This window comes from Dipodomys ordii, unplaced genomic scaffold (assembly GCF_000151885.1).
Source record: "Dipodomys ordii isolate 6190 unplaced genomic scaffold, Dord_2.0 Scaffold41, whole genome shotgun sequence".
Taxonomy (NCBI): domain Eukaryota; kingdom Metazoa; phylum Chordata; class Mammalia; order Rodentia; family Heteromyidae; genus Dipodomys; species Dipodomys ordii.
The window spans coordinates 4,921,292-4,936,455 of record NW_012267257.1 but is presented as its reverse complement, the minus strand read 5'-3'; the positions used below and the strand labels follow the sequence as shown (position 1 = coordinate 4,936,455).

Below are 15,164 nucleotides of genomic sequence, written 5' to 3'. Positions count from 1 at the left end.
TAACTTTTCAAAACCCAGAAGGATTTTAAGCAAATCCTATTAGTTTATATGTTTGATTTAATCATTTAGCACCTAAATTAATCTGAAATAAGGTCACATTCACTTATGAATTCTAAACTTTCTTTACTTAGGTTTGCATACTAACAATGGCCAAATGAGAACTGGTATAAAGACATTTGATTACTGAGATACATTTTCTTTTGCAGAGAGATTCTATGCTATGAAGAGGAGTGATTTGCATTATTAAGTTCTAAAAGTTATGTTCCCCACTCCAGTGGAAAAATACCAAGATCTCCTTTACACATTTCTCAGCTTTTTCAGCTTTTCCTTAGATTCACTCTCTTGTAATCATAAACAATTTTCAGGCTTGGTGGTAGGGGTACACATCTATAATCTCAACACTCTGGATTGAGTCAAGCGAAGTTCCTTTTCCTTTTTATCAGATTTTTTAAATTAGTTTATATTAGTTGTATAAGAGGGAGTTTCATTATGATATTTCATACCTGCATATACTACAATTCAATCCAACTCTCATGCTATTTAGTCTTCTTCATTACCTCCTTTATCCTTCCTGCCTTACTCATATTCATTCACTTTCTCCCTCTCTTTTTGGAAATGCAAATTAACCTATAGACATTCTTAAGTTTACAAATCTACAGCCAGGAGCTATTGAGCAAAGCAAAAGAACTAACTCATCCTCCAGTTTTTTTAAGGGAATCTTGGATTGGATGTTTATTTACTTAGAGATATGAGAACCTTTTATTTTTCCTTCCTCCTCTTCTTCCTTCTCCTTCTTTATCTCTTTCTTGGACTCTTGCTCCTTTTTCTACTTTTAGACAGAGCTTGCCTACATATTTTATTTAGACAGGCATCGTGGCACCCAACTTGGCTTGGTCTATTAAAAGCCTCTATAATGTACTTCTGTGAGGTTAGAAAAGCAAAACTAAGAAACTCTACCTCATTTTACCTTTATAATTGAGTAAATTTCATCTGGTTGAAGATCCCCAAACTTGCCATTTCCTGATTTTGCCTACCAGTCTGAAAGCCCAGGCCAGTTTTTATTTTTGCCTTTTTTTTTCTGTCGTTAGGCTTAAACTCGGGGCCTGGGCGCTGTTGCTGAGCTCTTCAGCTCAAGGCTAGCTCTCTACCAATTGAGCCACAGAGCCAATTCCAGTTTTCTGAGTGGTTTATTGGAGATAAGAATCTCACAGACTTTCTTGCCCAATCTGGCTTTGAACCTTGATCCTTAGATTTCAGCCTCCTGAGTAACTAGGATTACAGGTGAGAGCCACTGGCGCCTGGCTATTTTTGCAATTTTTAGGCATTAAATCCATACATAAAGTCACTACTTAATAATTTCCTGATCTTCCTGATTAAATGAAAATCAATTTATCCAGGAATATATTGTAAAAATCTTATTAAATCTGTGAAAATAGATACATTGCCATGAAGCCTAAAGACAGTCATTAGGAATTTCTGTATTGTAGCATGAGTGGTGAGAACCAGATGGAGTTTCTGAATATTTCATTTTAATTTTTAACAGTCGTGTCCACAAAATTTATAACTGTAGCTTAAAAAGGAAGATAAAGGGCTTTCTCACACATTCATTATGAAACAGAATATGAAAATAATAATATTTGCCAGGAGCGGGGAACCTCTTTTCTGCCAATGTCCATTTGAGGATTTATAATATCATTACAGACCATACAGAATGATTAAATACAGGCAGCAGCCATATAGAATTATTTAATATTTATATTATAATTAATATTTATATTTAGTAGTTCTGTATTTAATAATAATAAACACCAGCAGCAAGGGGAAGCTTAGGTGTGTGACTACTTGGAAGCAAATGAGGGACCCACTCCTGAGGCATAATTTATGTGCCTCTAATGGTCAATTCTATTCTCAGTAATTTTTGTTCTGTGGGATTTTGGACAAAATTTACCTTCTGCTTCTGCATGAAAAACCTACAAATTAATGTCCAGTTAAGACATGTTTATTCATCTGGTGTTGCAACTGTAACTGGTTTATTAAACAACCACCTTTCCTTTAGTACAATCAAACCCAAGGATATTTACCCTGTTTATGACCTATGCTCTTAGTTACATCTTCACTGGATTAAGAAGGAATTACGTTTGCTAATTAAATGCCAATCAATTAACCTTGTGGTCAAAATATGTCAGATTTAAGCATATCCTGGTTTTCAAGTAATTATACTTTCTACATTAACCTTTTTTTTTTCTTCCTGTCGGTCATGGGGCCTGAACTCTGGGCCTGGGCTCTGTCCCTGAGCTTCTCAGCTCAAGGCTAGTGCTCTACCACTTGAGCCATGGTGTCACTTCTGGCTTTTTCTGTTTATGTGGTGCTGAGGAATCAAACCTAGGTCCTTGTACATGCAAGGCAAGTGCTCTACTACTGAGTCACCTTCCCAGCCTTCCACATTCATCTTGCAAGAGCAAAACATTTTTCAAAAACTTAATGAATAGTGAAAGACAGATTGATTTTGTAAGCTCTGAGACACAGTATTTTGAAGTCTCTCCTCTTATAAGGCTGCTGTCCAAAAAGAAGCAAACAAGGAAAGCAATGGATAAAGTGGATAGGTGTATAATCATCATACATGTCTTAAACAAAATAGCAAGTCATACTTGCTGGGACAGTAAAACACGATGCAATCTTTTTCTTTTTCTTCCTGTGAAACGTGTGTCTTGCATTTTTCACAATTATTTTTAGGTAGTACATTCTACAAAATTTCTAAATATTACTTAGGTGGGTTTGTTTGGTTTCATTTTTACATTGGGGTTTGAATTCAGGACATTGTACTTGCTAGGCCAGACATTCCATCTTTTGGGCCCCTTTTTGGCTTTTAATTATTTTCCTGATATGGTCTCGTGTTTATGGTTGGGGTCGGCCAAGACCATGTTTCTTCTCTGTATACATCCTAAACAGCTGGGATTATAAGCATGTAACACCATGTCCTAAATTATTACAAGCATGTAATACCTAGTCCTAAACTTAAAGTTCTGTGTTTTTGTTCTAGTTTTTTTTTTTCCTGAACTGGAGTTTGAATTCTGTATCTTACATTTGCTGGGCTGATGCTGTACCATTTGAGCCACACTTCCAGCCCAGCATTTTGCTGATTATTTTGGAGATGGAATCTAGTGAACTTTTCTGCCCGCTCTGGCTTTGAACTGCAGTCCTCCAAATCTCAGCTTTCCGAGTAGCTAAGATTATAGGTGTGAACCCGAACATAAAGTTCTGAGCTTAATTTCTAATTTAAATTAGAATGAAGGCACTTAATATGTCTGTAAAATTAGGGTGATTTAACTTATGCAAACAAACGTTTTGCTAGATTAGCAGTAAAAAAAACTTATTATTTGTTTATGTCATTAACAAGTTCATGATGAGATTGAGGTCTAATTTGATCAGGGCTCTCTGTCTGTGTCATGTAGGTCCTTAGACCTGCTTGCTTTATGGGTGTTAGAAAGCCTAGAAGAATCAAGGGCACTATACTCCTTTTTCCTCAGGCTGGAGGAGTGGGAGACTCTTCACAACCATTAAGTAAAGGCCAAACTTTATGGAGAATGGACCATTTTTGAACCAGCCACTGAGACCAAAGTGGAAACCCATGTACTAGGCACTTTTCTTTAGAGGAATCAATCAGTTATTCTGCTTGGCTGATCCTGTCCTCCCTCCTATCTCCTCTGGAAGAAAGAACTCTTGTCCTGAACAGTTAAAGGCTTCCACGTGAATCAAGGAGGGGAAGAAGGGATTTGGGTACTGAGGAAGTCTTGCCTGTTCATTTCTGATTAGTGTTGCTTTTTAATCATTCTTCAGTGGAGGGCGGGTATCAATAGTTGAGAAATCATTTTCATAGATATCTCCTACTACACCAACTTCTCTCTTCTATATACCGCCTTCTGTCTGATCCTTGCCCAATCCTAGCAAGTCAACGTTATCTCACATAGGAAATAAAATCAAGAAGCTTGCCAACTTACTTTTCTCAGGTTCCTGTAGCCAGAAAACCTCTCCAAAGCTAGATCTTAATTCAGATATAGTCCCAGTAATGCCTGAGCTTGTTCTTCTGTGTTTTTCAAGATGTAAATAGTTGCAACTATTTTATGAGGAAGTTTATTCAGAAGAGGAAGAGCAAAGGATTTCTGTGTGTTTTTGTAAACATCCACTTCACAAACATTTACAGTGCTGGGCTATAGGGTGAACTGGCGGGTAGCTGCCAGTGGAAGATTCCGTGGAATCCGGAATCTTCCCACGTAAGAGCCACCCACTGTCATTGATTTGTGGGGAAAGCAAATATACCATGCACAAGGTGTGTAGTTACAAACCTTATAACTGCTCCTTAGTGTCTGTCTGGTCCGGAGCAGAAGGATGAAAATAAATGAAGCAGGCAAAGTACAAAATTCCAGGTAGAAGAGGAGTATGGTGTGTTCAAAACAGAGTCTTATTTCAAAGTCTGTCTTGTGTGTAAACCAGGGCTTGAACTTAGGGCCTCAGGACTTCACACTTTTGCTTAGCTTTTTTGCTCAAGGCTGGTGCTTGACTACTCTTGTTGGAGCACACATCAACTTCCGGGAAGGGAAGAGATGTGAACAGCCCAAAGAGATGTGAACTCCCAAATCAAGGGCCCAGGGGAACTGATTTGGGAGAATCAAATGCAACTTTTTTGTTGTTGTTGTTGGTTTTGGGGCCTGAACTCAGCCTGGGTGCTGTCCCTCAGCTCTTCAGCTCAAGGCTAGCGCTCTACCACTTGAGCCACAGTGCCACTTCCGGCTTTTTCTGCCTATGTGATGCTGAGAAATTGAACCCAGAGCCTCATGCATGCGAGGCAAGCACTCTACCACTGAGCCACCTTCCCAGTCCCCATATGCAACTTTGTTGTTGTTGTTGTTGTTTGTGGTCCTGGGGCTTGGACTCTGGGCCTGCACGCTGTCCCTGAGCAGCTTTTGCTCAGTGCTAGCACTCTACCACTTGAGCCAAAACACCATTTCGGGCTTTTTCTGTGATTAACTAGAGATAACAGTCTCATAGACTTTCCTTCCTCAGACTGGCTTCAAACAATGATCCTCAGATCTTGGCCTCCTGACTAGCTAGGAGTATAGATGTGAACCACTGGTGCCTGGCAGCCACAGTCCATTTGGATATGCTTATCTTTATTAAAAAAGAAAAAAAATGTCCAAAAGGATCCTTAATCCTGGGTAAGTGACATAAAGACTTTAGCTAGTAGCAGTAAAAGCAGTGTGGGTATTATGGCTGGCTGAGCAGAATAATTAGAAGATGTTTTTGGAAAATGAACGTGATGATGACTGTGAGTATTGCAGTCATGGAATGGCATTAAAATAGCAAATTGAGCTTCTAGGAGTCCTCAAATCACCCAGTACCTTAAGATCTAGAGTTAAAGTTTCATGGCTGAGGTAGTAGAGCCATTCCTCTTTCTCCCTGCAATACAAATGAGCAAGGAGCACAGAAGTCTTCAGTGCTAGGGGAGTTTTCTTTCAGGTAAGCTCCAGGGTGGGTCATGAAGTGTTGGGTTCATCTCTCTTCAAGCTTCAGCGGCTTACCTGCAATAAACAGCACTGAAACCTGTACGTACAGCATCTTGGCGGGGGCAGAATTGTTCCTCATTCACTCCAGTGCCTTTTCTTTTTAAATTCCTTTTTATTGTACAAAATAATGGGTTTCATTATTTTTCATACATGTATATAATTTACTCTGATCGTGTTGTTATCTATATATTTATCATCTATCAGTCATCTATCATCTGTCTGTCCGTCTGTCATCTGCCTATTTGCAAAGCAAGATGTTCAATCCAGGACCTCCTGTCTTGGTGTAGTTAGGCAAGTTCTCTAACACTGAACTACATTCTTGGCCTTCTGGGTTTTTTTTTTTTTGAGAGGATATTGCTGTGTTATCACAAACTGGTCTCAAAATCACTGTGTTGCTCAGCCTAGATTCAATCTAGGGGTCCTCCTGCCTTAATCTCCCAAGTACTGGAATTGGAATTACAGGCATGTATCACGATGCCCAGCTATTAGGTATCATTTTAGTTTCTGCCTTTTACTTTTTCCTCAAGTAAATTCTAAAAGTGTGGTTTAACTGAGGGAGTTGAAAGATGTGAGTATGTACTTCATCGGAGGAATATTTTTATATTTTAGAGGAAAAGGAAAAGAGGCAGGGTACCTGTACCCCTAGCTATTCAGGAGGCTGAGATCAAAGGATTCTGGTTTGAAGCCAGCCTAGGTATGAAAGTCTGTTTGACTCTATCTCCAATTAAGCACCAAAAAACCCAGAAGTGAAACTATGGCTCAGGTGATAGAACGCTAACCTTGAGCAAAAGAATTCAGGCACAGTGGCCAGGCCTTGAGTTCAAGCCCCAGGACCATTAGACAGACAGACAGACAGATGGACACACACACACACACACGCACGCACACACATACGCACGCACATGCACGCACACAATATACAATAAAATACCAGGCTTTTGCTTTTCTGTTAATGCCTTTGGGTGTATTTGAAAAGGAGAGAGACTTAGGAGCCATAAGTTATATGTTGCATATGGCAGAAAGTCATAGCACTTGGGGTGAAAAAAAAATCCTCAAGCATTGAATTCAGTACTCCTGAAGTGTCTTACGAAACTTCTCATCGCTACCATCTTTCATCTTAAAAGAATTTTCTCCAGGATAAAATGAGGGGTAACAGTGTTTAAAAACAAATATATGCATTCCCTTACTTATGCAACCGCAACCCCCTGCTCATCACCTTTTCAATAAAGATTAAAAAAATAAAAAGATTTTCCTTAGATCTCAGACTGTGGATTGAGAACTCAGCTCTAATCTCAGCTTTCAGTAGACATTGAGAAGGCAGTGGGTGGTAAAGGAGGCAAAGTCAAACATAGGAATCATCTTTGAGTAGTTTCAGTTAATAAGAGTAAGCAAATACTATTTAAACAAAATGTAACAGCAGGCAAATGGTTGAGCACCTCAGGGCTGCGCCAGGAACTGTCTGCATCTGGTAGCTATGGAGAGAGGGGTATCTTAGCCGAGTCAGTTGGTATGAAATGAAAGGAACCACTTCCTTAGAAAATTGCAAAGGAAATGGTAATAGTATATGTACCACGCTGTGCATAATGCCTACCAAACCCATGGCTGACTTTCTCTGACTGAAGAAAAAAAGTACCTTTATATAATCCAAATGTAGCAGGGCTCAGAATTCTAAAGGCTTCTCCCCTCCACACATACCCCCATTGGAATTCAGAGTTTGCTTCTGGTTTTTCTTTCTTCTCTTGTAGCCTCTTTCACTTTGGCTTCTTCAAAAATGGTTTTTTGGATGTTTCTTTTTTGCCTGTATTTATTAAGTAGAACACATTTTAACCTTGCTCTCAAAACTGTAAGCTTTGCTCTGTTGTCTTTTTTTAGGGGGCTTGGAAGGGGGTGTTTTTACCTCACAGATTTTCTAGCTTAATTATCCATGTCTGCTTGTACTAGATTGTTTCCCTTAGAACTCTGTAAGCCCCCGAGTGAAACTGATTAGGATTTTACAGTCCTGGTGATTTTCCTTCTGGTATTCTGCTAAGAAAATATTGTGGTACAAGGAGCTAATGAATCATTTCACAGGGCTTTTGATTTTTGTTTTGTATTTGAAAAATTAGGTATGGTCTTAAACATGCGGTTGTCTCCCAAAGTCATAAGCACATTACAATCATTAAATAAAATTATAAGTATTAACTTTGGTCTTTGATAAATGAAATATATTGTGTTTTTTTCCCAAGCATCATGAGGAATCGTATGCTTGAAAAAAAAACACAATATGATTCCTCAGAGATCATTCATTCATGTTAAATTTCACTTCTGTAAATTTTAATTGCTTGCACTGAGGCTGATTAAAAGTACTAAGCACCTGCTACTTTGTCCTGTTAAACCATTAAACCATCCAACAAGCTCTCAATGCAAGGTGTAGGTGTGGATTTTCCAGCTTTACTGAAAAGAAATGAAAGCTGAAGTGGTGGAGTCACTTTTCCCACGGAACCAGCTTGAATATGACTCCTGTTAGTCTGACTCAAACTACAGCAGGCTCCCTACTGGAGGTAGACAAAGAAATAAATTAAGGCTTTATTTTGTGTTTAGACATTGATTTGAATGAAAAAAAAAAAGAAACCAACTGCTGTTGGTTGAAGTGGTAGGCTGTTGGATGATTCAGCTTAGAGCTGCATCTAATGCAATGTCTGGCAAGGTGCCTGGCTCCTGTCACCCAGTAGTGCCAGCTTAGAAGGGTGCCCTGGTAATCAATAATGCCATTGCTGCCTAGCACCATCTCACAGTGTAAGCTAGTCAGCCATGAGAAGGTAAGTTCACACTTGTTAACAGACTGACCTTCCTTCCCTGACTTGTTTGAGTGACCACTGGCATGGATAGTTTATCTTTTCATTGTTGACATGTCACTCAGTGTTGTGATTCCCAGAGCTGGGATCTTGACTGGGGTCCAGCACCTGCCATTTGAGGTTGGCTTTTCAATTTCCATTACCTACTTCCCCATTGACTCTTGCACATATTTTGCTTCTATGGGGAGTTCTTAATCTGATCTCACTTCTTTTCATCTCCCTCTAATACTGCCTACTAGAGTAACTTTTTTCAAAGTATTAATTCTACTACAAAATGCTGTTGAGCTTCAGACTCTATGGTTCCAGTTATGCAGCATTGTTGTATGTGTGAGCGTATGTATGTGCTAGTGCTGGGTCTTGAAGTCAGGGCCTTGCATTCTTGCTTGGCTTTCTGGCTCTCTGCTGGCACTTTGCTACTTAGCCATGCTTCCACTTTGACATTTTGCTCGTTACCTGGAGATGATGTCTTGCAGACATTTTTGCCACAGTGGGATGTGAACTATGACCATTTGCTGCCCTAGTCTCCTGAATTCCTTATAGTTATAGGCGTGAACAGTGGCACCAGGCTTGCACTGAATGTTTTTAAGATTAAGATCTTGCCTTGTGCCTGGACTTGCATCTGGTCCTGACTGAGCAAGATCTGTTTTACTCTTCCCATCATAGCTGAATTGACACAACACCACATCCAGCTGTCAGTTGAAGAGGTATCATGTACATGTCTGGGCTGTCCTCCGACCATGATTCTCCAACCATGTCCTCCTCCATCCCAGTTTCTAACAACAAAAAAAAAACAGTTCTCCCCCAATTTCTATTTTTTAAACTTAATTAATTTTTATTACAGAGGTGATGTACAGAAAGATTACAATTGCATGAGTATTGCATGAGTAGATTTCCTTTCATATAGTTTCTTCTGTTCCCTCACCCTCTCCCAATCTCTCCCTCTGGTCCTCTACTCATGAGTTGTATAGTTTACTTTCATCAATTTTATTCATCAGTCAGTCATTTTTCCCTTTCACCTTCTTCTCACAGCCATTGGGGGTCACAGTTTTTCTCTCTGGTTTTATTTTGGTGCATTACTTATTGCTGGTTTTTTAAAAATCAGTTTTAAAATACTATACACTTATTAGGAAGTATTGACAGAGCTTGCCACAACTAAAATCTTTGGTTTTTTTTTCTTTTTTTAAGACAAGATCTCACTGGATGACCAGGCTATATGTAATGCATGTGTGACAGTTTGATGTTCGTGTGGCACTAAGGCCATTTTTAGAATTCTTCTCTAGGAATATGATATGCAAGCAATGGGGAAACTGGATCAAAGATACCTTCTTGTGATCTCTATTCTGTACAAGTAAAATTAAAAGAAATATACAGTGGTGCTTTAAAATATTTAACTTCTTTTGTCTGTTGTATTCTTTGTTCTGTGTTTTGTTTTCTTCTGAATTTTAATCACCCATAGTTACCTGACTTCAAATTAGTGTTTGGTTTATTCTTGGTTACCAAAACTTCTGTCTGCCTTCCCTTTTCCCTTCCCCCTTTACCTTTCTCCTTCCTTCCCTGTCCCTTGTTGCCTGTCCCTTTTCCATTTCCCCTTCCCCTCTCCCCTTGACTCCTTTCCTCTTCCCTTCTTTTTTTCTCCTCTTCACCTCTTCTCCCCTTCCCTCTCTTCTCTTTATTCTCCTTTCCTTTTCTTTTTTCCTTCCCTTTGCTTTCCTCCTGCCCCCTTTTTTCCCTCATTTTTTTCTCTCCCTTCCTCTTTCTCTTCCTCCTTCCCTGGTTCTCCCCCTTCTTCTCCCTCTTCTCCCCTCCTCTCTTCTCTCTTTCTCTCCTTTCCCCTCATGGAACAAGACCATGGGGACCAAATGCATCATTTCTGTCAAGCTGGGAAAACACTCTACCACTTGAACTATGTTCTTCCTCCACCCCTCCCCTCCCGCAAGTTAGTTGTTCTTGAACACAAAAAGGAACGTGGTGTATTAATACTTTGAGTAGTATCCAGCCTCATTTCCACTTACTTTCTCACTTGGCATTTTTCGTCTCTACTTAAACTCGTTCCACGTACTAAGAAGCAGCATGCCCGGGGTAGTGGAATTTTGGAGAGTTGATCTCTTCTGGGAGAATTTCACTGCCTTTGCAGCCCCACTTGGGACACCTCAAGTTCAGGAACAAGTTCTAGAAGGCAGTCATTTTTCAAGGGATCTAGCATCATGGGATCTAGATGGAGTCACGAAACCCTATGTGTAAACTACGGTGAAACTGTCTCTTCACCCACATATCGTTAATGAGACAAGCTCAGCTTCTAAAGCATCCTCGCAATCTTGTTACAGTGCGCTAGGAATACCAGTGTTAGCTCTTTCTGTCTTTAGCGCATGATATTTGTTTGTTTTTAACCTGCTTATGTCTGTTTCTCAAACTGTGATTGTGGAGTTACTTTTGCCTGTCAATTTTTGCTTCATATGTCTACAGCTCTATTATTAGCTGCATTACATGTGCTTGATTGCTGGGACTCTTTTTTTTCTTTGTGTTTTTTTGTCAATCTGAGTGATCCTTTTATGTCTTTTTCTTCAGTCTTTTGCTTAGTGATTACCTGGTATAATCCTTTTTTAAAAATTCTGTTTTATTGTGGTGATGATGTACAGAGGGTTCCAGCTGCATGAGTGAGGTGCTGAGCACATTTCTTGTTGAGCAGTGTTATATCCTCCTTTACTGTTCTCCCATCGCGTCTCTTTCATGAGGATCTCTAAAAGATGGCAGGGAGTTGGCTTTTCCTTTTTGTACACACGGCTGTCTTTTCCTTTTGGCTTTATTCACTACGTATAGTTAACTAATATAAAAAACCTTTAGTGGTATGTATAAAGTCAAAATTCACTTACTATTTGTCTTTTGTCTCTTCTGATCTTTTTTTGGTGGTTGTTCCTTTTGCTCTGTCTTCTTTTGGGGATGTATAGTGAGCAAATTATTATTTTTTAAATCCACTCTATTGGCTATTAGACATGGAGGCATATGAATAGAATTCCAGCACTGGGAAGTCCCAAGAAAGAGGAGAATCAGTTAGCCTTCGGCCTTGGGGAAAAAATTAAGATGGACAAAGGTGAGTCATGGTCTACTGTGTAGTCCAGGCTGACTTCACACTTGCGATCCTTCTTCCTCAACCACTCATTGCTGAGATCACAGGCATATGCCAGCATCCTACCTTGTTCTACTAACTTTCTTTAGCCATTGGGGAGTAAGGATGTGAGTGCTAGTGCTTGCTCTAGTGATTGCATTACACATCTGTAACAACTGTGATTTTTCCTTAGCATTAATGTGATATTAGTTCACATAACCTGGAAGGTTAGAACCTTGAACTATATATAGCCATCTCATTCTTCCCTGTCATTGTGCCTATGTGTCTTTGTATGTTCCAAGCCACTCAAGTGAAGTGGATTTTTTTGTATTTAGACAGTCAGATGTATTTTAAAAGCATTAATAAAAAATAGTGCTTGAATGAGGGAAGAAGCGACACTGTTAAAAAAGAAATGGACCTAATATCTGACTTATGTAACTGTGACCCCTCTGTACATCATCTTTACAATAAAAATTTTAAAGAGAAAAATAGTGCTTTATACTTTCTCATGTTCATCCAGGATTTGCTTAGGATATAGTAGGTCTGCTGTGGGCAAATATTCATATTTTCTCTGCTGTGAAGATTTTGCTGCCTTCATTTCTGGTGGCTATTTGCACTGGGTGTAGCATTCTGGGTTAATACTTGTCCTGTTCTCTGATGTCAGCAATGGCTCTTGCCATGACTTCTTTGTATGGATTTGTTATTTTACCTATGCCCTCATTTGTATTTTTTGTTATATTTGATTTCCAGCAGTTGACTGTATACCTGGGTATACTTTTCTTTATGCTTCATCTATCTTGGGTTTGCTGATCTTTCAATCTGCATGTCTGTTGTATTTCACTTAAACTGAGGAAATTTGTAATTCTTATTTCCTCCCTACCTTACACTCTCTAAATCTCTCCTTGATCTCTTAAAGGTGTACAAATATTTCTTTATGGCCCTAGTAGTGCTTGATAATCTTTTTTTTTGTTCTTTTTTATTCTTTTTTTAATTTTTATTTTTTATTGTGAACATATTGTACAGAGGGGTTACAATTACATGGGCAGGATAATGCGTACATTTCTTACCAAGCATTGCAGCCTCCTCCTTTGTTCACATCCCTTCCCAGCCTCCCCCCACTTTAGGTTGGATTTTCCTTTACATCCTTAAACATACTTAAGGAAACAGTTTCATTGTCATTGTGGGCTAATCCTACCTAGCACGTGGATTATTGTATATAAACTTTTTATGCACATGTAAAGTGATTGTTTTATGGTCGGTCATAGGCTTGAACTCTGGGCCTGGGCTCTGTCCTTGTACTCTTCAGCTCAAGGTGAGTGCACTACTGCTTGAGCCACAGCGCCACTTCCAGTTTTTAGTGGTTTATTGGAGATAAGAGTCTCATGTACTTTCCTGCGCCGCTGGCTTTGGACCACAGTCCTCAGCTCTCAGCCTCCTGAGTAGCTAGGATTATAAGTGTGAGCCACGGGCGCCCAGCTGTAAAGTGATTTTTGGAGTGTATTGGATTCAATTTGTGAGTGATATTTTAGGTGGACTGCCTTGTCTCTTCAAAGAGAATTGAGATTTCATTTTTAATAGGCAGATAATTTTACTTTGTTCAGCTCAAAGCAAATGTGTACGTCTTGGTGGCTAGTTGTTTTGTTTAGCTGACTAATACAGACTATGTGCTATTCGTGAACTAACATAGGAGACTCAGCTGCAAACCTAGATAGACATAGATACCTAACTTCTAGCTGTGTGTACTCTAGTTCATAGACAGAGACATAAGCAAGTCATTCTGCTACTCTCTGTACATTATTAGAGGTCAGTTCTTAGACAACAGTGGGGCTACTAAGGAAACAGTTGTGAAATTGTTAAAATACAGTTAGATTGTTTTTGAAATAATTAAGTTCTTCTTATAATGGTGATGACAGATTGGCTGATGAAGAATGACTATTAGTTGTACTTTCATCTGATTTTGTTAATTTTTTCAATGTAGTTTTGTTTTTATTTTTCAGAAACACACTGTATCATGAGAAAGCAAAATTAAAATAAGTGTTGGGGGGAAGGGACAGGTCGAAGGGGGGTGAAGTTGTTGAAAGGTGACACAGATCGAGATGCATTGATACATAGGTGCTTTATTAAATGACAAAATAATTCAATACATAAGCTAAAAATTAAGAGAAGTGAAGGAAGGGGTAGAGGGTGAGAGGGGTAGTGAGAAGGTTGATATGTGACACTGATCCAGATGCACTATATTTATAAACTGCTTTGTTGAATGGCAACTCCTTTGGACACTTACTGAAAGACAATAAAAATATCTTTTAAAGGGTGTTGGACTGCGCAGGGCCGAGTGCTCAAAACGTGTGTGAGGGATGAGCTCCACTCCCCACTACCGCATATAAAACACATATAACTCGAGTTCTATACTAAATAGGAAGACTTAGTGATACAAAAAGAGGATTTGAGAAAACTGTAAACATACACAACTACATGTTCAGGTGTGGTGAAATTGTAGACATTGCTAAAATGAAGTTGAAAAAATATCCCTTAGCCAGGTGGCTGGTGAGCCATGTTTGTAAATCCTAGCTACTCAGGAAGCTGAGACCTGAGGATTGTGGTTCAGAATCAGCCCAGGCAGGAAAGCCCACTATGACTCTTACCTCCAATTAACCATCAAGAAACTGGAAGTGGAGCTGTGGCTCAAATCGCATAGTGCCAGCCTTGAGGGAAAAAGCTCATAACAGTACACCCTGAGTTCAAGTCCTAGTATCAGCATCAAACAAACAAACAACAACAACAACAGAAAAAGTGCCTCTTGGGAAGAATGTATAGATAGACTCAAAGTGTTAATTAAAGCTCTGTAGATTTTTTTTTATGTAAGATATATCCAAGGCTTTCTGATCTGCTTTGGATGTGACTTATCTATATTTATATTTGTGTAAGTGACAGGGTACCATGAGGTTGGGGTTTGGTAAAACTATGTTTACTTTCACAGTAATTGCAACCTTGTCTCTTTTTCCTGTTTTAACAGTGTATCCTACTCAGTGCATGTTTCTGAAGATTACCCAGGTATGCTTTCCTTCCTTTACATTTTTATTATGGATGTTCATGTTATGGCTGTGAATATGTTTTTCCTCTAGAGATATAAAACATAAATACACGGAGCCATGAAGCACTGGCAGAGGAAGTCTTAAAAGTGTAGAATAACTGTGAGCCGCATGTATTAATCTAACACACAGTCAAGGATCCAAGTAATTTCCTGATGAGGAACTCAAAGGAGTGCTACTCTCAAGGCTGCAGCTATTATGTGGTTCACGTGAAGGGGCAGAGGTGGGGGGGGAGAGGGAGAAAAAGACCGTGTTTTCAAATGTGACATTTAACTTTGGCATAGTGGTATACACCTTGTAACCCCAGCACTCAGGGGCTGAGTTAGGAGAATCAAGGCCAGTATGGGTTACGTAGTGAGACTTTGTCTCAAAAAATGAATTAAATGAAAGCAAATATACAGCCATAAAAAAGAAAAAGGACAATTAAACTTGGACTACACTTAATGAAAACTACCTCAACAGCAACATACAGATAGGTACCAGTGATTCCTAGATATTCAGGAAGCCAAGGACTGAGTATCTCAATTCAAAGCCAGCTCACACAGAAAAGTCTGCAAGACTCCCATTTCCAGGGAGC

The 15,164-nt window shown here is 39.3% G+C and overlaps 1 protein-coding gene across 3 annotated transcripts in view; it reads left to right on the top strand.

Annotated features, from left to right (window-relative positions):
- The window catches only part of Parp8 (poly (ADP-ribose) polymerase family, member 8), a 168,743-nt gene that overhangs the window by 76,616 nt on the left and 76,963 nt on the right, over window positions 1-15,164 (top strand). For all 3 annotated transcript variants that reach the window (XM_013018605.1, XM_013018604.1, XM_013018603.1), the window contains exon 4: window positions 14,512-14,549. In XM_013018605.1, the coding sequence (XP_012874059.1) occupies window positions 14,512-14,549 (38 nt within the window). The remainder of the gene's footprint in view (window positions 1-14,511; window positions 14,550-15,164) is intronic.